Source organism: Hemiscyllium ocellatum, chromosome 1 (genome assembly GCF_020745735.1).
Source record: "Hemiscyllium ocellatum isolate sHemOce1 chromosome 1, sHemOce1.pat.X.cur, whole genome shotgun sequence".
In the NCBI taxonomy this organism is placed as follows: Eukaryota; Metazoa; Chordata; class Chondrichthyes; order Orectolobiformes; family Hemiscylliidae; genus Hemiscyllium; species Hemiscyllium ocellatum.
The window spans coordinates 60,674,413-60,698,232 of NC_083401.1; the positions used below are offsets into that span (position 1 = coordinate 60,674,413).

Below are 23,820 nucleotides of genomic sequence, written 5' to 3' on the forward strand. Positions count from 1 at the left end.
ATTTCTCAGGAAGCTAAGGAAATTTTGCAATCCATAAAGACTCCAACCAATTTTTATAGATGCACCATAGAAAGATTTTGATCCAGATGAATCAGTTTGGTAGGGCAACTGCTCTGCCCAGGACCGTGAGAAACTAAAGAAAGTTGTGAACCCAGTCCAGTCCATCATGCAAGCCCAACTTTCCATCCATTGATTCCATCTATCCTTCTCATTGCCTTGGGAAGGCAGGCAATATAATCAAAGACTCCTCCCACCCTGGTTATAATCCCTTCCAGCCTCTTCTGTTGGGCAGAAGATACAAAAGCTTGAACATGTGTACCAACAGATTCAAGAACAGCTTCTTCCCTGCTGTTAATAGACCTCTGAATGGACCTCCCAAATTTTAAATTTAATGTTGATCTCACCCTTTGGGCACATTCTCTGTAGATGTAACATTGGATTCTTTGCTCCGTTCTATTACCCTAATGTGCTTTGTATGGTGTAATCTTTCTGGACCGGACACAAAACAAAACTTTTCACTGTACCTAGGTACATGTGACAATAATAAATCAAATCAATATATTTCAGGAACTCATTTGTAAAAGTTTGTTTTTCTTTCCAATTTTCTGTCCAGTCCAAAGTTTCTGATTATATCTACCCTTTAGATATGCTTCTTAATGAATCTCAGTACAATTTAACCAAAAGTACAATCACAGAGGAAACCAATTCTTCTCATAAGCAAATTCTGAAATCAATGTTTTCCTCTATGTTGCTTTACAGGATAGAATGTTTTCCTTTCCAAAGTATCCTGTGCTTGAAATCTGCATTACCCTGTTGCCTCAACAGTAGAGTTTAGATGACTTTTCACAGCCTTAAAAATGACCATGGGATCTTCATTTCTTATACATCCTGGTAGTATGTCAACATTTACTTTCTTGAGGTATCCAGAAAATTGCCATTTCATACAATATTTGAACTAGAGCAAGTAGCATCTCTCAGAATTTTACAAATTATTTATGTCAATCTACAGAGGATTGCTGAATTAGGAGAAAGTTACTATTCTTTCCCCATAAAATACAGGTTTCTCACCTTGATCCCAAGTCTACTATGCTAGTCACCGTAGGCTTCCTTACAGAGCTTTCCCTTAGCTTCAGCCGCGTCATCTTAAACTCCACACCACATGAGTCCCATACATTATCTCCCAGGAATAAATGAAGATGCATTCATACTTCAATAAGACACAGTCAATCTCACTGAAAGGTAAGAGAGACAGAAAGTATTTTTGTATTCATTTATGGGATGTGGACATTGCTGGTTGGTTAGTCTTTTTTTAAATGCCCATTGCCAGTTGCCCTTGAGAAGGTGGTATTGAGGTGCCCCCTTGAACTGCGACTACTCTTCTGCTGTGAGTTGATCCATAATACCATTAGGGAGGGAATTCCAGGATTTTGACTCAAAGGCAATGAAGGAATGGTGAGATATAGGGCGGCACGTTGGCTCAGTGGTTAGCACTGCTGCCTCACAGCACCAGGGTCCCAGGTTCAATTCAAGCCTTGTGTGGAGTTTGCATATTCTCCCTGTGTGTGCGTGGGTTTCCTCTGGGTGCTCTGGTTTCCTCCCACAGTCCAAAGGTGTGTAGGTCAGGTGAATTGACCATGTTAAATTGCCCATAACGTTAGGTGCGTTAGTCAGAGGGAAATGGGTTTGGGTGGGTTACTCTTTGGAGGGTCGGTATGGACTGGTTGGGCCGAAGGGCCTCTTCCCACACTGTAGGGAATCTAATCTAATATAATTGTGAGTGTCTTCGAGGAGAACTTGCAGGTGGTGGTATTCCCATTTGTCTGCTGCCCTTGTTGTTCTGAATAGACATGGTCGTGTATTTGGAAGATGCTGTCTGAGGATCTTTGCTGAATTTCAGCAGTGCATCTTGTTGATAGTTTACACTGCTGCTCCTGAGTGTTGGTGGTGGAAAGAGTGGATGCTTGTGGGTGTAGTGCCAATCAAGTGGGCTGCTTTCTTCTAGGTGGTGTCAAGCTTCTTGAGTATTCTTGGAGCTGCACCCATCTGGCAAGTGGGAAATATTCCAACATATTCTTGGCTTCAACTGCATATGGTGAACAGGCTTTGGGGAGTTTGGTGGTGAGTTAGTTGCTGTCGTATTCCCAGCTTTTGACCTGCATTTGTAGCCACTGTGTTTATGTGACAGGTCCAAATGAGTTTCTGTTCAGTGGTAATCCCAAGGATGTTGATATTGGGTGATTCAGTAATGGTAACACCATTGAATGTCAAGGGGCAATGATTATATTGTACTTATTGGAGATAGTCGTGGCCTGACATTTGTGCACCTCACTGTTATTTGCCAGTTGTCAGGTTAAGCATGGATATTGTCCGAATCTTGTTGCATTTGATCATGGACTGCTTCAGTATCTGAAGAGTCATGAATGGTATTGAACATTGTACAATCATCAGCGAACATTCGTCATGAAGCAACTGAAGATGGCTGAGCTTAGGACGCAGCCCTAAGGAACTCCTGCTGAGAGTTCTGGAGCTGAGATGATCGACCTCTGACAACAACAACCATGAGCTAGTATGATTTTAATCAGTGGAGACTTTGTCCCCTGATACCTATTGATTTCGGTTTTGCTAGGACTCCATGATGCCACACTCAGCCGCATGGGGCCTTGATGTCAAGGACTATCTGCCTCACCTTTCCCACGTTCCAAGCAATCGATTGGACTCTCTAGTCAGAGGCACAGATAGACATTTCTGCAGCCAGCAGCAAGAAATCAGAATGGTGTCAGGATCAAAAATATCTTGGAGAGGGTGCAGAATGTCTCAAAGAGCGAGGGATCAGCAGGAGGTTGTTGTATACGTTGGAACTAACGATATAGGAAGAGAAAAGGACAAGTTTCTGAAAGGAGGATATAGAAAATTGGGCAGGAATTTAAAAAGGAGGTCCTTGAGTGTAGTGTTGTCTGGATTACTCCAGTGCTATGAATTAGTGAGGGTAGGGATAGGAGGATAGAACAGATGAATTGTGGCTGAGGAGCTGGTGCAGGGGAGAAGGGTTCACATTTTTGGATCACTGGAATCCCTTATGGAGTAAAAGTGATCTGCACAAGAAGGATGGATCGCACCTGAATTGAAAGGAGATTAATATACTGGCAGGGAAATTTACTAGACCTGTTTGGGAGGATTTAAATTGGTAATGTGGGGGTGGGTCCCAGGGAGACAGCAAGGAAAGAGATCAATCTGAGACCGGTACAGTTGGGGAAAGGAGCGAGTCAAATTGTCAGGGCAGGCAGTAACACAGCAGAGGACAAGGTAGGATTGAGAAACTAAACTACGTTTATTTCAATGCAAGAGGCCTAACAGGAAGGCAGATGAACTCAGGGCATGGTTAGGAACATGGGACTGGGGTATCATAGCATATATAGAAACATGGCTCAGGGATGGACAGGACTGGCAGCTTAATGCTCCAGGATACAAATGCTACATCAAGGATAGAAAGGGGGGGCAAGAGAGGAAGGGGAGTAGTGTTTTTGTTAAGGGATAGCATTATGACTGTACTTACAAAGGATATTCCTGGGAATATAACCAGGAAAGTTATTTGCATGGAACTGAGGAATAAGAAAGGAATGATCCCCTTATTGGGATTGGACTATAGACACCCCCCAACAGTCAACGAAATTGAGAAACAAATTTGTAAGGAGATTTCAGTTATTTATAGGAATAATAAGGTGGTTATGGTAGGGGATTTTAATTTTCCAAACATAACCTGGGACTGCCATAGTGTTAAGGGCTTAGATGGGGAGGGATTTGTTAAGTGTGTACAAGAAAAATTTCTAATTTAGTATGTGGATGTACCTACTAGAGCAGGTGCAAAACTTGGAGTAAAAAATGAGGTCTGCAGATGCTGGAGATCACAGCTGCAAATGTGTTGCTGGTCAAAGCACAGCAGGCCAGGCAGCATCTCAGGAATAGAGAATTCGACGTTTCGAGCATAAGCCTGATTCCTGATGAAGGGCTTATGCTCGAAACGTCGAATTCTCTATTCCTGAGATGCTGCCTGGCCTGCTGTGCTTTGACCAGCAACACATTTGCAGCAGGTGCAAAACTTGACCTACTCTTGGGAAATAAAACAGAGCAAGTGACTGAGGTGTCAGTGGGGGAGCACTTTGGGATCAGTGACCATAATTCTATTAGTTTTTAAACAGTGATGGAAAAGAATAGACTGGATCTAAAGGTTGAAGTTCTAAATTGGAGGAAGCCAATTTTGACAGTATTGGGCAGGAACTTTCAAAAGCTGATGGGGTCAGATCTTCACAGGTAAAGGGACGGCTGGAAAATTGGAAGTCTTCAAAAATGCGATAATGAGAGACTTGTTAGGGTGAAAGGCAAGGCTGGTAGGTGTAGGGAATGCTGGATGATTAGAGAAATTGATGTTTTGGTTAAGAAAAAGAAGGTATCGACAGCAGAAATTGAGTGAATCCTTAGAAAAGAACAAAGACAGTAGGAGGGAAATCAGGAGGGCAAAAAAGGGACATGAGATAGCTTTGGCAAATAGGATTAAGGAGTATCCGAAGGGATTCCATAAATACATTAAAGACAAAAGGGTAACGAGAGAGAATAGGGCCCCTCAAAGATCAGCAAGGCAGCCCATGCGTGGAATAGCAGGAAATGGGGATATACTAAATGAGTATTTTGCACAAGTTTACTGTGGAGAAGGATATGGAAGATATCGAATGTGGGGAAATAGATGGTGACATCTTGAAAAATGTCCATATTACAGAGGAGGAAGTGCTGAATGTCTTAAAGTGCACACAAGGGAATAAAAAAGGGGCATCTTTTTCACGCAGAGGGTGATACATGTATAGAATGAGCTGCCAGAGGAAGTGGTGGAAACGAGTACAATTGCAACATTTAAAAGGCATCTGAATGGGTATATGAATAGGAAGGACTCGGAGGGATATGGGCCAGGAGCTGGCAGGTGGGACTAGATTGGGTTTGGATTTCTGGTCGGCATGGATAAGTTGGACCGAAGGGTCTGTTTCCACGCTGTACATCTCTATGACTCATGACTAAGACTCTGTGACATGATCAGGTGTACCCTGGAACTCTGTGGGAAGCTAGGGAAGTGATGGCTGGGCCTGTTGCTGAGATATTTGTATCATCGATAGTCACAGGTGAGGTGCCGAAAGACTGAAAGTTAGCTGACGTGGTGCCACTACTTAAGAAAGGTTGTAAGAAAAAGCCAGGGAACTATAGACCGGTCAGCCTGACATCGGTGGTGGGCAAGTTGTTGGGGAGAATCCTGAGGGACAGGATTTACATGTATTTGGAAAGGCAGGGACTGATTAGGTATTGTCAACATAGCTTTGTGAGTGGGAAATCATGTCTCACTAACTTGATTAAGATGTTGGAAGAAGTAGCGAAGAGGATTGATGAGGGAAGAGTGGCGGATGTGATCTATATGGACTTTAATAAGGCATTCGGTAAGGTTCCTCATGGTAGACTGGTTAGAAAGATTAGATCTCATGGAATACAGGGAGAACTAGCCATTTGGATACAGAACAAGCTCGAAGGTAGAAGTCAGAGGGTGCTTGTGAGGGTTGCCTTCCAGACTGGAGGCCTGTGACCAGTGGTGTTCCACAAGGATTGGTGTTGGGTCCACTGCTTTTCATCATTTATATAAATGAGTTGGATATGAACATAGACGGTACACTTAGCTTGCAGATGACACCAAAATTGGAGATGTGGTGGACACTGGAGAAGCTTACCTTAGAGTACAACAGGATCTTGATCAGAAGGGCCAATGTGCCGAGGAGTGGCAGATGGAGTTTAATTTAGATAAATGTGAGGTGCTGCATTTTGGAAATGCAAATCATGGCAGGACTTATATGTTTAATGGTAAGGTCTTAGGGAGTGTTGCTGTACAAAAAGACCTTGGAGTGCAGGTTCATAGTTCCTTGAAAGTAGAGTCGCAGGTAGATAGGAGAGTGAAGAAGGCGTTTGGTATTCTTTCCTTTATTGGTCAGAGTATTGAATACAGGAGTTGGGAGGTCATGTTGTGACTGTACAGGACATTGCGTTTGGCAACTTTTGGAATACTGCATTCAAGGTCTCCCTCCGATAGGAAAGATGTTGTGAAACTTGAAAGGGTTCAGAAAAGAATTACAAGGATATTGCCAGAGTTGGAGAGTTTGAGCTATAGGAAGAGGCTGAATAAGCTGGGGCAGTTTTCCCTTGAGCGTTGGAGGCTGAGTGGTGACCTTATAAAGGTTTATAAAATCATGAGGGCATGGATAAGGTCTCTTCCCTGGGGTGGGAGAGTCCAGAACTAGAGGGCATATGGTTAGGGTGAGAAGGGAAACATTTAAAAGAGACCTACGGGGCAACTGTTTCACACAGAGTTTGGTGCGTGTATGCAGTGAGCTGCCAGAGGGAGTGGTGGAGGCTGATACAATTTCAGCTCTACGCAACACTTATGATTCTATGAACTCATGTCCGGAATTCAGCTCTTTTGTCTATGTTTGAACCAAGTCTGTAATTAGGTCAGAAACTCAGTGACCCTGGTGGAACCCTAACTGGGCATCACTGAGCAGGTCCTGCTGAATAGCCCAGTTGATGATACCTTCCATCACTTTACTGATGATGAAGAGTAGGCTGATGGGTGATAATTGTTGAGTTGGATTTGTCCTGCATTTTATGTACAGGACATACCTGGGCAAGTTCCATGTTGATGCTTAGATAACAGTGTTGTAACTATACTGGAGCAGCTTGACTAGGGGAGCGGCAAGTTCTGCAGCAGATGTCTTTAGTACTATTGCTGGAATGATGTTTTGGCCCATTGACTTTGCAGTATCCAGTGTCTCCAACTGTTTCTTGATATCATGGGGAGTGAATCGAATTGGTTGAATTCTGTGAGATACAAGGGACCACTGCAAGAGGCTGAAATGGATCATCCATTCAGTACTTCTGAGTGTGGTGCTGGAAAAGCACAGCAGGTCAGGCAGCATCCGAGGAGCAGGAGAATCGATGTTTCGGACATAACCTCTTCATCAGGAAGGGCCTATGCTCGATGAATTCCCGATGAAGAACTTACACCTGAAACATCGATTCTCCTGCTTCTCGGATGCTGCCTGACCTGTTGCGCTTTTCCAGCACCACATTCTCGACTCTGATCTCCAGTATCTGCAGCCCTCACTTTCTCTACTCGGCACTTCTGACTTAAGATTGCTGTGAAAGCTTCAGCGTTATCTTTTGCACTTTTTATGTTGGGCTTTTCCATCATTGAGGATGGGTGTATTGTGGACTCTCCTCTTCCAGTGAGTTGTTTAATTGTCCACAACTACTCATGACTGAATGTGGTAGGACTGCAGATCCTGGATCTGGACTGTTGGTTGTGTGATTGCTTAGCTCTATCACTTGCTGCTTGGGCAGTTTGGCATGCAGGTAGACCTGTTTGTAGTTTCACCAGGTTGGCATCTCTTTTTCAGGTATGCCTGGTGTTGCTTCTGGCATGCCCGCTTGCACTCTCCATTGAACCAGGATTGATACCCTGAATTGATAGTATTGGTTGAGTGGGGATATGCCAGGCATTGTGGTTGTAGATGGTGCTGCTGTATAATTTTCCTGCTGTTGGTGACCTACAGTGCTTCATGGATGAGGTCTTGAGTTGCTAGATCTGCTCCAAATCTATCCAATTTAGCACAGTCATAGTGTCACACAGCACAATGGAGGGTATTTTCAATGTGAAGGCAGAACATCATTTCCACAAGGACTGTGCAGTGGTCACTCTTATTGATACTATATGGACAAGTGCATCTGCAGCTGGCAGATTGGAAGGATGAGGTCAAGCATGTTTTTCCTTCTTACTGGTTCCTCACCACCTGCCACAGACCCAATCCAGCAGATTCGTCCTTTAGAACAGCATGATCAATAATTGTGAATCAGAATGTTCAATGGTGAGAATTGCATTTTCTACCTCTGCTGCACTATATCTTGGGAATGCTGTGATTGAGAGCTAGTACTCTAGGATTCTTTGTTAACTCTTCCAGCAACCACAATCAAATCAATGCATGAGATTGTAGATTTTATAACAAATCTCTCAAAGATTCTGAAACAGTTGAATCTCCACAGCATTAACACTTTTAAAATGCATTCAAACCATAACAAGCAACAACTTCCTGGGGGAAGAAGTCATTTTCAACATTCTACAGCAGTGCATTGATCTGATTTTTAAAGTAGATGGGTGAGCAGTCATAACTAAATGTCACATAGATTACAGCTGACACCTCATATTTTGATTTAGATGGTATACCTTAAAACAATCTTGCAATCCATTAATGAGTTGCTACTTCTCAGTCCCTCTTGCATTTCACAGTTTTGGCAAAGTGCTGTAAATTTCAATGAAGTCAAATGACCCAGGAGCAGTAATCAGTGGAGCTAAATAATCTCCATTACCCCAGGGTGCACTGGGCATAATACCATATGAAATAGTTACAGCAGTAGACATTCAGCCCCTTGAGCTTGCTCCGCCACTCAGTAGCATCATGGCTGATCTAGCATTCCTCGTGCACTTTCCTGTATTTTCCTCATTTCTTACTGATCAAGAATCTACCCGTCTCAGCCTTTAGTATACACTGAACTCTGTTCCCACAACCCTTTGTAGCAAAAGTTCCAAAGGCTCTCAGTCCTCTGAGAGAAGAAATTCGTCCTCATCTCAGTCCTGAATTGGTATCCCTTTCTTCTGAGACTATGCCCTCTGGTCCTAGACTCTCGCATGGAGGGAAACATTCTCTTTTATTCTGTCAAGCCCCTTGAGAGTCCGATATGTTTCAATGAGGAGGGAAGTGAAGGGTAAAACTTTTCAAAAGACCCTCACTTTGCACAAGAATAAGAGAGAGGGCAGATATTGGCATTAAGTTGAAAAGTATGTTGTTTCAAAAAGCAATTCTGCCAATGTTGCTTACTTCGTATAGTCTTATTTGTATAAGGATTGTTGACACAAGAGCAGCTAAAGAGTTTTAACGATCTTGTGCCAACTTTATAAGATGGAAAATGTTTTCCTTTTAAAAGAAAATTGTACCTGAACCAACATATTTCCACTGAGTGCAGAATGGAACCCAGAAAAGACTAAAATGGCCTACCTGACACTAGAAGGGAGCACATCATTGTAGTGCAAGGAGACCCCATCACATTATCAAATATGTCAATTGATCAATTTCAGCTTTTCTCCTGTAAGCAAATTGAGATCTTTAAGTGGCTAAGTAAGGGCCTCATCATGCTGCTAATGGTATGCTAACAGTAGGTGAGGGTTGGATACACCTGCTTGTGCGCGCACACACATACACATACACACCCACAGACATACATGCACATACACATACTTCATGTGGCAGCCTACGATGCTGTGATGGTCTGCTTGTGGGCCTAGGGAGGAATCATCCTGTTTGCTGACCTGCAGCTAGAGGAGAGTCCGATGAGCTGTGCGAACAGTCCTTGTGGCAACACACACCTCCTTCTTACCTTTTGCATTGATGTCCCTCACACCTCTCCCTATGGCCTGCCCATTGGTGCAGTTGAGGCCTTTCCATTTACCTGGATTTTGGGTTGTTCTGCATCAGCCTCTGGTGACAGTGCTGATACTGAGAGGTTGCCACCCTCTAATTGATCAGCTGCACCAGCACAGGTATGGTGTCCATTCTGGAGGCTCTACAAGTCCCAGCAGCAAGCAGATATGTTTGAACATAAGTCATTTTGACAACAGAGACGTTGCCTCATGCTCTGCAGTCAGTGGACAGAGCATCACCACATCATTAAATCCAGTCCTACATGTGGTGCTTGCTGTATTAAAAGAATAAAACAAAATAATCTGGTTTAAAATTAGTTTAAAATTGATTATAGTACTCCACACAAAATTTTGGACTAGAAAAAAGTATGTAATCAAATGATTTAAATTAGCTCCTTACAGTTGAATTTTAGTGCATATGCACTTTAGAAATACAGACATCACAATTAAGGCACCGTAACCTCTTAATTTTGTTCCACACACTAAACACAAATACCTAAGTTTCTTTCTCTTTCATTGCAGCCGAGGTGATCAAATTTTGGAGGTGGACTCAGTGAGCCTGCGGCATGCAGCTCTGAGTGAAGCATATGCAATTCTAAGTGAATGTGGTCCAGGCCCTATCAGCCTTATTATTAGCCGTCATCCAAACCCTAAGGTAAGAAATGTGACCAGGACCACGCATCCAATAGATACTGAAATAAAAATAGAAAATGCTGCAATAGAATTTATTTTCAACAGAATATGAAAATAGAAGAGATGTTTTGCAAACAGAGGGCCAGTACAACTAATTCTCCTTTTTCCATTGAAAATTAAAGGATATAACTATGTGGACAGTCATCAGTTATTTCCCAAATCTGCGACACGTATTACGTTTGTAATCTCAAATTATTCAAATGCTTTGTCCAAAAGTGTTATTATATTAATTTAAAAGTCTGTATAATTTGCATTTTAATGAATTTATACTAATTTGCATTTTACATGCTAATTTCTTCCACTGACACTCTAGTTCCATTGAGATCAATTTTTGCTGAAATGTCATGTTTACAGAATCATTATGAATTTACTGTCTTTCATGTACAGCTGATAGTGAAGGAGTAAATTCTGCTATTGATGTGTGCCTCCTGTTTTCTGTTTGAACTGTTCCCTTTACCCTCACAGATGAGCACTTAGTACAATTGTTTTACTGATTTAATGATTTTCAGAAATTGGACTTAGATTTAGAGATCTCCTAATCCCAGCTATTGAGGGATAAGGCTAACAGGTTAAACAGGTTAAAAATCACACTGTATTTTCAGAGGTGCAGCAGTCCTGCCAAACTTAATGACAGAAATTTATTATCACTCTTTGGAACCAATTCTTCTTCCGATCAAATTGATCCTTCAGCTGGCAGGTGAAAAGGAAGTCCAATGCTAGGGAAGTGGAACATTAAATACTGCACCCGTTGGTTAGGAAAGAGAAAACATTATGAATCCCATGGCATTTGCAACTAGTTTTAGTTGAGTTTTGCACATATGGTTTAATACTGTCACCTACGCCTCCCATCCATCATTAGGTGGTTAATACTAAGATTAAAATATTCAATCAACATAATTCATGAGGGAATGGATTTTTCTATTCCAGACAAAAGTTAGGTCCAGTGCTGGCTCTCATTCCTGCCTTTGTTGCTGGGGTGCTGAGGTATGATGGAGAAAATCCATAACTGGATCCCAGTGCTGTTCACCAACACCGGTAGTGTAATCACAATCAATGGGTAGGACTCAGAATGTTTCTTGATCATATCTGGAGTCGAACATGGCTGCCCACTCTCTCCTGCCTTCTTTGTGTGTTGTATAGAGCTCTTTGCTGAGTCTATCAAGAAAGATATGAGCCTGAGAGGGGTGACTGTTCCAGGCATCAGAGTCCTACAGGTCAACCTCCCTGTACATGCATGAGGTTTTCTGCTGTTTTCTGCTCGGGTCCACTGTCAGTATGTAGACTCGTGAACATCTGTGACCAGTTAGAACTAGTCTTGGGAGCCAAGTTAAATTGAGGCAAGAGCAAGGGCATGTTCTTTGCAAACTGAGCAGACCGATCTTTCATCCCCTTCACCATCAGGACAGACTACCTGAAGGTACAGGGAATATGGTTTGGAGCAACAATACCATTAGAGAGGAAATTCCAGTATTTTGACCCAGTGACAGTGAAGGAATTCCAATAACATTTTCAAGTCAGGATGGTGAGTGGCTTGAAGGGAATCTTGAAGGTAGTGGTGTTCCTATATATCTGCTGCCTTTGTCCTTCTAGATGGAAGTGGCCATGGGTTTGGAAGGTACTGTCTGAGGATCTTTGGTGAAGTTCTGCAGTGTACTCTGCAGATAGTATACACAGCTGATAGTGAGCACTGATAATGGAGGGAGTGGATGCTTGTGTTTACGGTGCCAATCAAGTGGGCTGCTTAGTCCTGGATGGTGTCAAGCTCCTTGAGTGTTGTTGGGGATGCACTTATCCAGAGAAGTGCCGAGTACTCCATCACACTCCTAACTTATGCCTTGTAGATTTTGGGGAGTCAGGAGGTGATTTACTTGCTGCAATATTCCTAGCATCTGTTGTGCTCTAATAGCCACTGCATTTATGTGGTGAGCCCAATTGAGTTTCTGATCAATGATAACTCCCAGAATGTTGATAATGGGGGAATTCAGTGATGGTAACACCATTCAATAACATGGGGTGCATGGTTAGTTTGTCTCTTATTGATGGTGGTCATAGCCCAGCGTTTGTGTGGCTCACATGTTACTTGCGTCTTGTCAGCCCAAGACTGGATATTGTCCAAATCTTATTGCACCTGCACAGACTGCTTCAGTGTATGAGGAATTGCAAATGGTGCTGAACATTGTGAGAAGGAATGGAAGTGTCACACCACAAAAGGGGCATGTTTAAATCTGAATTAGCAGCTCTCGCTGTGACTACCATTTATGTGTAGATTTAAAAATCTGAGAGAGTCTTCATCTTCAAATTATCCAAAGCCAATGAAAAGTTTGGACTTGGGATATGTTGGGGAAATTATCGCACTTTCTTCCATCAAATAAAACTATTTCAAAACAGCCACCCCAGTTCCCATCAGGCTACAGTTATGCAATTTCACAAAGTGCAAACGGCCACTTAGCTGCATGAAAATCTTGGAAAGTCAGAAGTTGAACTGTTTATGAGCTGTCCAATGACCATAAAGCCCAATTTCACTTTCCCACCCCACACCCTGCCATCCTCGGAGAGCTCAGGCAAGTCAGGAACAGAGGTGGCAGACTGGTACAGAAGCTTATTTTTGCTGGTCATCTGCTGTACTATCCTGACTTGGGACAGAACAGTCTGGTCTGGGGTTTGATACAGACCATTGTGAACTGAATATTCAAGACTTGTACATTTTCTTAGTGACTTGCCCTTGAAAAACATAATTGTCTGGTATGTTCTGCAAAAATAGCGGTATGTGACAATACATGCAATTATCAAAATGCAAATCAGCTTGGAACTTACAATGAAGAAGAGATACCCTGTGAATTGTAAATTTCAACAAGCTATGCATCTCCTCCATCCTCTACAGCTGATTCCTAGACATCCTGGCCTACAGACCACAATCAGTAAGGATAGGCAACAACACCTCCTTCACAATAATCCCCAACACCAGTGCTCTGCAAGGCTGTATACTCAACTATACTCCTTATACACTAACAAGAGTGTGGTCAAATTCAGTTCTAACTCTGTTTACAAATTTGCTGATGACACTACCATAGTGTGCCAGACCTCAACAACAATAATCTGAAGCCTGAAGAAGGGCTTATGCCCGAAACATCGAATCTCGTATCCCTTGGATGCTGCCTGACCTGCTGCGCTTTTCCAGCAACACATTTTCAGCTCTGATCTCCAGCATCTGCAGACCTCACTTTCTCCTCAACAACAATGAGACAAGGTATAAGAAAGTGATGGCTTAGTGGCATGGTGGAAAGACAACAATCTCTCTTTCAATGTCAGCGAAGTGAAGGAGCTGATTGTCAACTTCTGGAAACAGAGTGGAGGTCATGCCCCTGTCTGTGTACATGATGCTGAGGTGGATGTAGAAGAGAGCTTCAAGTTCCAAGGAGTAAACATCACCAAGAATCTGATCTGGCTCATCCATGTTGATGCTGCACTTAAGAAAGCAAACCAAGCCTCTATTTGCTCAGAAGGCTAAGGAAATTTGGCATCCCCACAATGACTATTATCCAGTTTTATAGATTCACACTGGAAAGCTTCCTATCTGGATACATCACAGTTTGATTTGGCAACTGCTCTGCCGAAAGACCATAAGAAATTACAGAGAATTGTGAACGTCCATCACTAAAACCAGCCTTACTTCCATTGACTCTGTCTACACTTCTCGCTGCCTTGGGAAAGCAAGCAGCATAACCAAAAACCCCTCTCACTCCAGTTCTACTCTCTTCCATCGGGCAAAAGATAAGAAAAGTTTGAAAATTCGTGTCATTAGATTCAGGAACGGCTTCATCTCTGTTAACAGACTTATGACCAGAGCTCTCATATTTGAGAGTTGGTCTTTCTCTGCACCTTCTCTGTAGCTGTAAAACTACAATTTGCAACTGTTCTATTACCCTGATTTTTATTTAAGGTATGATTTGTCTGGTTAGCATGCAAAGCAATACTTTTTCTTGTATCTCAGTAGATGTGACAATAATATATCAAATCAAATCAAATCACCTTCTTGAAACAACATCTCGCATTTAATCTTTTCCTTATTTATTCCTTGTTTTCAAATCGCCTACAAAATCTCTGTAACCTCTTTTAGCCCAATGGCAAATATCTGGCCTTATCTAAGTCTGACCTCTTGGACAACACCAATTTTAATTGCTCAGCTGCTCAGTGCTAAACGCTGGAATTCCTTTGATAAACGTGCCTCTCTTCTTTACCCTCTATTTTCCTTTTAAGATATTACTTAAAACTAAATCTTAGACCAAGCTGTTAACTGTCCACTCCAAAGTTGCTTCACATGGCACTGTGTCCAATTTTTCTTTAAATCTTTTCTGTGAGGAACCTTTTGTTGTAGAAATACAAGTTGTTGTTACATAATTGTATGGAATTGCCAATCAATCTTTCTGCCCAGAAGGTGAAAATTAAAAATGTACAGCCTCATTATTTCAGGTTGTAAATTGATGGAGATTTTAAACTTATGTTTTCTTAACTTTTTTTGTCATTCTTTCTCCTCAGTCTTAATCAAGTTGTTCTTCCTTGCTGTACTTGAATTCATCCTCTCTAACCTCTTCCTCAACCCTTCTCCTGTTTATTTCTCAGCTGTTTAATCTGTGGGTCAAGAAGAAATGCTTATTGGTCATGAACATTACAGATGCCATGCTTCTCTCCCACAAATTCATTAACTAGCACTTTGCCTAACTTTATGGGCAAAAGGTTTTAAAATCTAAATGTGTGTGAACAAGTCTATTCAACAGAGTAACAGGAGATATGCCACTCCCACAAAATCTGGACTAATAGCTGATAATTACAGGAGGTTTTTGTTAAGGCTTGTGTTCTGTCCAACCTGATTGAACCAATTGACTGGAGGGGTCTTTGTGGTTGATTTTAGCCCCCACAATGTTTCTTGCACAGTTCAGCAGTACCATGATACAATTTTGACTGGTGACCACCACTATGAGTGGGTGAGCAGGTAGGTAGCAAGGAGTGTAGGACAAATCATAGAATTTTACAGTACAGAAGAATGCCATTCGACCCATCATATCTCTACCAGCTCCCAAAAGAGCTGCCTAGCTGGTTCCATTCTCCTGCCCTATCTCCAGAGCCCTCCAAATTCATCCCTGTCAAATGTATGTTGCTGTCTGTTGAAACCTCCTACAAAATCCTCCTCCACCATTCTCCATGGCTGTGCATTCCAAATCCTAACAACTCTGAGTAAAGAAGTCTCTCCTCATCTCACTCTTAGCTCTTTTGCTGACAGCCTTGAAATTGTGATCCTGGGTTACTGACATACCAACTAGTGGAAGCAATATATCTTCCTTTACCCTGAAAATTCTTCATAGTTCTGAACATCTCAATAAGGTCACCTCTTATACTTCTCTGCTCCAAGGAGAATAAACCCAGTTTCTCTCATCCTTCCTTGTATTTAAAATCTCTCATTCTAGTTAGTCTCCTTTGCACTCCCTTCAAGACTTTAACATCCATCCTTCAGTAAGGTGCCCTGAATTGAACACAATACTCCAAATGTGGTCTGATCAATGATTTGTAGAGGTGTAGCATCACTCCTTTGCTTTAATATTCTATACCTCTATCTATTATCCAAGGATCCTATAAGCATTTTTAACAATTGTTTCCACTTCCCTGCCCACCTTCAGAGAATTATGCATGTGATCCCTGAGATCCTTTTGTCCCTGTACTCTTCTCAAAGTTGTACCATTGACCATTCTGTTAGAAACTGGTATTAATGACATTATAACGGGATACTTGAATACGTTCAAGATATTAAAGCTAAACCAGCATGTTTAACTAATTTATTGGAGTTCTTTGAAGAGATAAGTTGCGCTGTAGGTAAACACGAACCAGTGGATCTATTGTATTTAGTTTTGCAGAAGACATTTGGTCAGGTGCCACAACAAAGGTTATTGCAGAAAATAAAAGCTCATGGTGTAGGGGTTAATATATGGCAGGGTTAGAAGATTGGCTTGGGTAACAGGAAGCAGAGAATAGGAATAAACGAGTCTTTTTCAGACTGATGGGATGTCATTAGTGGTATGTCACAGGGGCTGCTGACTAGGGCCTCAACTGTTTATATTTTGTACAAATGACGTGTATGAAATGATCAAAGGTATGGTAACTAAATTTACTGATGACACAAAAATAGGTATGAAAATGAGTTGTGAAGGGAAGAGCCGACAAAGAGTCATAGACAGCTTATGAGAGTGGGCAATGATCTGGAAAATGGAGTACAATGTTGAAAAGTGTGAAATTGTCAATTTTGGTAGAAAGAATAAAAAAGAAACACGCTATCTCGATAATAAGAGGTTGCAGAGCTGTGAGATACAGAGATATCTGGGTGTCCTAAGTTAGTATGCAGGTACAGCAAGTAATCAGGAAAGCTAATAGAATGTTATGGCTTATTGCGACAGGAATAGTACGCAAGAGCTGGAAGATTTTGCTTAAGTTGTACAAGTCATGGTGAGACAGCATCTCAGGTACTGTGTACAGGATTGGTCACTGTACTTGTGGAAGGATACTAATGGATTTCAAGCAGTTCAGAGAAGGTTTACTAGACTTATATCTAGAATGAGCAGATTTCCTTGTGAGGAAAGGCTAGACAAGGTAGGCCTGTATTCTCTGGATTTTCAAGCCATTTTCTACGGCTTATAGAGTCATAGAGTCACAGAGCATGAAAACAGGTCCTTTGGTCTAACCAGTCCATGCCGAACATGATCCAAAACAAAACTCATCCCACCTGCCTGCTCCTGGCCCACTCCCTCCAAACTTTTCCCATTCGTTTAGCTATCTTTTAGACATTGTGATTGTACCCACATCCACCACATTCTCAGGAAGTTCATTCCACATGTGAATCATCCTCTGTGTCTCATATCTTTTTTAAATTTTTCTTCGCTCACCTTAAAAATGTGCCCTGTAGTCTTGAAATCCCCCATTATAGGGAAAAACCAACTGCTATTAACTCTATCTATACCTCACATTATTTTATGAACTTCTATCAGATTGTCTCTCAATATCCTACGCTACAGTGAAAAAACTCCCAGCCTATCCAGCCTTTCCTTTTAACTCAAAGCTTCCATCCTGATAACATCCTGGTAAATCTCTTCGGAACCTCTTCAGCTTGATAATATTCTTCTTTTAATTGGGCAGCCAGAACTGGACACAGTGTTCCAGAAGACATCTCACCAACACCCTGTACAACCTCAACATGACTTTCCAACTTATATATTCAAAGGACTGAGCAATGAAGGCAGGCATGCCAAATACCTTTTTAACTACCGTTTTCACATATGACACAAACTTCAAAGCATTATGTACTTTCACCCCTAGGTCCCTCTGTTCTACACAACTACCCAATGCCCTACTGTTAATTGTATAAACCCTACCCTTGTTTGTTGCGCCAAAGTGCAATATCTCACATTTACCCCGATTGAATTCCATCTGCCATTCACCTATTTGATCAAGATCCCTTTGTAATCTTAGAAAACCTCCTTCACTGTCTACAATGCTACCAATTTTGATGTCATCCACAAACTTACTAACCTCTTATATTCTCATCCAAATCATTTATATAAATGGCAAACAAAACAGAGCCCTGAATTGATCCTTGTGGAACACCACTGCTTGCAGGGTCTCCAGTCCAAAAAAACAACCATCCACCATTACTGGTATGGGCGGCACGGTGGCACAGTGGTTAGCACTGCTGCCTCACAGCGCCTGTAGACCCGGGTTCAATTCCCGACTCAGGCGACTGACTGTGTGGAGTTTGCACGTTCTCCCCGTGTCTGCGTGGGTTTCCTCCGGGTGCTCCGGTTTCCTCCCACAGTCCAAAGATGTGCGGGTCAGGTGAATTGGTCCAAGCTAAATTGCCCGTAGTGTTAGGTAAGGGGTAAATGTAGGGGTGTGGGTGGGTTGCGCTTCGGCAGGTCGGTGTGGACTTGTTGGGCCGAAGGGCCTGTTTCCACACTGTAAGTCTAATCTAATCTAATCTACTGTCTGTCTCTTGCAGTTGTGTGGGGAAACTGTTATGTTCTAAAGAATGGTCATTGCACTTGAAACATTATAGACAATAGACAATAGGTGCAGGAGTAGGTCATTTGACCCTTTGAGTCAGCACCACCATTAATTATGATCACATCTGCCCTGTCCCCATAACTCTTGATTCCACCATCTTTAAGAGCTCTATCCAATTCTTTCTCGAAAGTATCCAGAGACTTGGCCTCCACTGCCTTCTGGGGCAGAGCATTTCATATATCCACCACTCTCTGGGTAAAGAAATTTCTTCTCAACACTGTTCTAAATGGCCTACCCTTATTTTTAAACTGTGTCCTCTGGTTCTGGACTCACCCAACAGCGGAAACATGCTTCCTGCCTCCAGAGTGTCCAATCTTTTAATAATCTTATACGTCTCAATCAGATCCCCTCCCATCCTTCAAAATTCAAGTGTCTACGAGCCCAGTTGTTCCAATCTTTCAACATATGATAGTCCCACTATTTCGGGACCTCATGAACCTATGCTGCACTCCCTCAATAGTCAGTATGTCCTTCATCAAAGTTTGAGACCAAAACTGCACACAATACTCCAGGTGTGGTCTCACCAGGGCCCTGTACAGCTGCAGGATGCCCTCTTTGCTCATATACTAAGTTCCTCTTGTTATGAAGGCCAACATGCCATTAGCTTTCTCGACTACCTGCATGCTTGCATTCATTGACAGATGTACAAGAACACCTAGATCTCATTATACTTCCCCGTTACCTAACTTGACTCCATTTAGATAGTAGTTGAAAATGTGTTGCTGGTTAAAGCACAGCAGGTCAGGCAGCATCCAAGGAATAGGAAATTCGACATTTCGGGCATAAGCCCTTCATCAGGGCTGATGAAGGGCTTATGCCCGAAACGTCGAATTTCCTATTCCTTGGATGCTGCCTGACCTGCTGTGCTTTAACCAGCAACACATTTTCAACTGTGATCTCCAGCATCTGCAGACCTCATTTTTTATCCATTTAGATAGTAATCTGCCTTCCTGTTCTTGCCATCAAAGTGGATAACCACATATCTGTCCACATTAAACTGCATCTGCCAAGCATCTGTCCACTCACCCAGCCTGTCCAAGTCATCCTGTATTCTCATAACATCCTCCTCACATTTCACCCTGCCACCCAGCTTTGTGTCATCAGCAAATTTGCTAATGTTACTTTTAATACCTTAATCTATTTCATTAATGTATATTGTAAACAGCTGCGGTCCCAGCACCGAACCTTGTGGTACACCACTGGTCACCGCCTGCCATTCTGAAAGGGACCTTTTATTACTACTCTTTGCTTCCTATCAGGCACCTAATTTTCCATCCAAGTCAGTATTTTTCCCCCAATACTATGTGCCCAGATTGCTCACTAATCTCCTATGTAGGACTTTAACAAAGGCTTTCTGAAAGTCCAGAAACACTACACCCACTGGCTCTCCCTTGTCCATCTTCATAGTTACATCCTCAAAAAATTCCAGAAGATTAGTCAAGCACGATTTCCCCTTCATAAATCGATGCTGACTCTGACTTATCCTGTTACTGCTATACAAGTGAGTCGTAATTTTATCTTTTATAATTGACTCCAGCATCTTTCCCACACTGATGTCAGGCTAACGGGTCTATAATTCCCTATTTTCTCTCTCCCTCCCTTCTTGAAAAGTGGGACAACATTAGCCACTTTCTAATCTGCAGGAACTGATCCTGAAACTATAAGACATTGGAAAATGATTACCAATGCGTCCACGATTTCTAGAACCACCTCCTTCTGCCTTCTGTCCACAGATGCTGCCAGACCTTCTGGGTATTTCCAGCAATTTCTGTTTTTGTTTCAGATGTTTCAGCATCTGCAGTTCTTTGTTTCATTTAAGATCCTGAGGGGACTCGACTGAGGGGACATTAAGAAGATGTTTCCTGTTGTGGGAGAAACTAGAATTAGGGGTCATAATTTAGAAATAAGGAGTCGCTCAGTTAAAATAGAGATGAGGAAACATTTTCTTCTCTGAGAAGGTTGTGAATTCCCTTCCTCAAAAGGTAGTGGGTGCAGAAACATTAAATATTTTTAAGGTAGATATATCCTTGATTACTGAGGGGAATGAATGGTCAACAGGGAGATGCAGCAATGTAAAGTTGAGGTTAAAATCAGATCTGACATGACCTTGCTAAGTAGCTTACACTTGTTCCTTGTGCTTCTGTTGTATCAATATCTGCCCGATTGAAAATCAAGTATAGGGTTTCCAATGGGCATGCATTTAGGTATAGGAAACAGGGTCATCAGGCTTGAGCAACCACTTCTGGTCACCTTGATCATCTGAAATAAAGTAAAAGGCATACTGTTCTGGGCCTCATCATATTCCAATCTTATTTGGACTGGCTTGGGTGTGTTGGGAAGTCATAGCAGTTTCCCTGCTGAAGCCAAAGTTAAAAATATTGGTGTTCAATTGATGTAATCAGACCTGATCTGTAGATCTATCAATTCAGACCTCACCAGGTTAACATTCAGCAAAGTAGGATGCAAATGGCTTTCTGGTGGAGAAGTAACCCAGTTTCTTCTGTATGGATTGGTTTTATATTCTTTGCTTCTCCAGCTGGTGGGTTTGAATAAAGGGGGTGGGTCATTAAGTTCTAATGTGTAGTTTGACCCCCATGTTGTGTGAAATTTTATAGCTGTGTATATGGATAGCAGCTTTTCCATCCATGGAATAACAAGGCTCTTAATGGCCACTTGAGCACCACATGACCAGCCTCATCCTGCCCCCTCAATATTTTACCCACAGTAGGGGTCAGCCCACACCAAGTAGGTAGCCAAGTTGATGTTGGGGTGGGTGGTGTGGTCATCCTCATACCCATCAGTACTTTGTAAAATCCCTCACAAACCATTCCCTGCCAGCCACCCTTACTGCTTTACCAACACACCTTGCCCAGTCACAGTCACCATTTTACTCTCACTCCCCATGTTTACTTCTCAAGTCCATTCCCTGTCATCTCACTAGGATCTCTGAGTCTGACTCCAATGAATACCCGTAACATAGACAGTGACAGCTCCACTGGGAGTTTTTCTGGTCCTGCGAGTATGGCTGTGATCACAGAGCTGCTAGCAGTTCAATTGGAAATTCAACAGAATTTCCTGACCCTGAGGCATGGAAATTCAGCTTCCATATGATAGTGGGGCAGAGAGGGACAAGAGGACCACAACACCCTGTAAAATGCAATCCTTTGTTTCAGTGGTGGAGCATGTGTCTCATTTGAACTTGTCATAAATGTAATTTATTCCCAACTTGCCTGGTGTTTGATTCCTTGTCCTTTCTACTTTGTGTAAAGGCTGTGTAAATCAGACAGAAACACCCAAATGAATTGTAAGAAAAAATGTTCCAGTGCTTCATTGCCAGGAAATATAATAAGTGACTTTAAATTACAGATGTCTTCTAAGTACTTACTTTAAATTCATCACAACAGGAGCTCAATTTGTAACCATGACCTCACCCTTATGAAGTATTACTGATCTAGTTTTCCAACTATTGTTCAAGACTGAGATTTTTCAACCTGGAAAAACTATTAACTTAGATTTTTCACATTCTGCTATTGACCGTTTTTAATTTGGTCTGATTTGAGATCCAGGGGTGGAATACAGTATTTATAAATGCTATAGATATACATAGTTATTTGGTGTGTCTCATAATTTTGAAAGTTGTTGTAATTTCACAATGAATATTTTAAACTACCTACATATTTTCAATGGTCACAGATAAGACAGATTTTAGTGTCATTCCGCTCACTTCCTAAGCTTAGTTACCTTGAGCAGGGAAATTGCCAACATCAGCTGCAGCAATTGCCAGGAGAGAAGACAAAATCAGGGAGATCAGTGGTGCTTGGTCATTCCAAGGCGCCAACTCCTGATGACAGCTAAGGAGGAGGCTTTTCCACACATCTTGCTTTCTGATGTGTCAGGCGAGCCAAACAGAGATGGCATTCAGAAAGACCAGAGGAATAGAAGAAACTCATGTAAAATGCTTCAACAAAAAGGAGGTTTACAAAGCATCTTGAAAAACAGTGCTAGCGGCTATAAGTATTAATTTGAAAATAGTTTTTAACTGTCAGAATTTTACAGTTGAAATGTTTTTTTTTATTCACTTGTGAGACATGGACATTGTTGGCTGGCCAGCCTGTCATTAGTTGCTCTTGAGAAATGGTGCTAAGCTGCCATCTTGAACCTTCTTTTAAACTGTAGCATTCCACAAGCTGTAGGTTGTTCCACAATGCCCTTGAGGAGGGAACTCCAGGATTTTGACCCAGTAGGTAAATTCCAGGATTTACCATGGGTAAATTACTGCATTGCATCTTGTAGATAGTTCACACTGCTGCTGCTGAGCATCGGTGGTGGAGGGAGTTGATGCAGTGCCAATCAAGTGGGCTGCTTTGTTCAGATTGGTTAGGGACAAAAAATCTACAGATACTGGAATCCAAGGTAGACAAGCAGGAAGCTGGAAGAACACAGCAAGGCAGGCAGCATGAGGAGATGGAGAGGTCAATGTCTCAGTTGTAACCCTTCTTCAGATCCTGTAGAAGAGTTACACCCGAAACATTGACTTTTCCACCTCCTGATGCTGCCTGGGTTGTGAGGTCTTCTACCCTCCTGCTTGTCTACCTTGTCCAGGACAGTGTCAAGCTTCTTGAACGTTTTTGGAGCTGCATCCATCCAGGCAAATGGGGAGTATTTCATAACACTCCTGATTTGTGCCTTGTAGATGGTGAACAGGCTTTGGGGAGTCAGGAGGTGAGTTCCTCGCCACAATATTCCTAGCCTCTGACCTGCTGTTATAGCCACTTTGCTTATGTGGTGAGTCCAGTTGAGTTTCTGGTCAATGGTAACTCCAAAGATGTTGATTGTAGCATTTGTCAACCAAAGCCTGGATATTGTCCAGATCTTGTGGCATTTGAACATGAACATAGATGGGTTAGTCAGATGGAAAGCCCAATTGCAGATGGTATTTAACCCTGAAAAGTGCAAGGTAATGCACTTTGGAAGAAGAAATAAGATGAGGGAGTATTTAATGAATGGCAGGAATCTGGGTAGCTTAGAGGAACTAAAGGATCTTGGGGTAATTATTCACAGATCCCTGAAGTCAGCAGAACACGTGAATAGGATAGTTAAGAAGGCTTATGGGACACTTGCTTTCATTACTCATGGTCTAGAGTGTAAGAGCAATGATGGAGTTGTACAGTGCATTGGTCATGCCACAACTGAAATACTGTATGCAGTTCTGGTCACCTCACTAAAGGAAAGTGTGGGGAGGGAAATGTATCTCTGGTAGTGGGGTCTGATTGTAGGTGGCAGAAATGGTGGAGGATAATGCACTGCATCCAGAGATTAGTGGGGTGGAAGGTGAGAGGGGTGGGTCCTTGAAATAGGAGGCCAGCTGGTACGTCCTGGAGTGAAATTGCATCTCCTGGGAGCAGTTACGATGGAGGAATAGAGAGTAAGGGATAGCGTTTTTACAGGAGAGGGAGTGGGGTTGGTAGGGG

At 42.2% G+C, this 23,820-nt stretch overlaps 1 protein-coding gene across 4 annotated transcripts in view; it reads left to right on the forward strand.

Moving 5' to 3' along the window:
* The window catches only part of pdzd2 (PDZ domain containing 2), a 379,487-nt gene that overhangs the window by 248,603 nt on the left and 107,064 nt on the right, over positions 1 to 23,820 (forward strand). For all 4 annotated transcript variants that reach the window (XM_060856701.1, XM_060856926.1, XM_060856854.1 and 1 more), the window contains exon 13: positions 10,076 to 10,208. In XM_060856701.1, the coding sequence (XP_060712684.1) occupies positions 10,076 to 10,208 (133 nt within the window). The remainder of the gene's footprint in view (positions 1 to 10,075; positions 10,209 to 23,820) is intronic.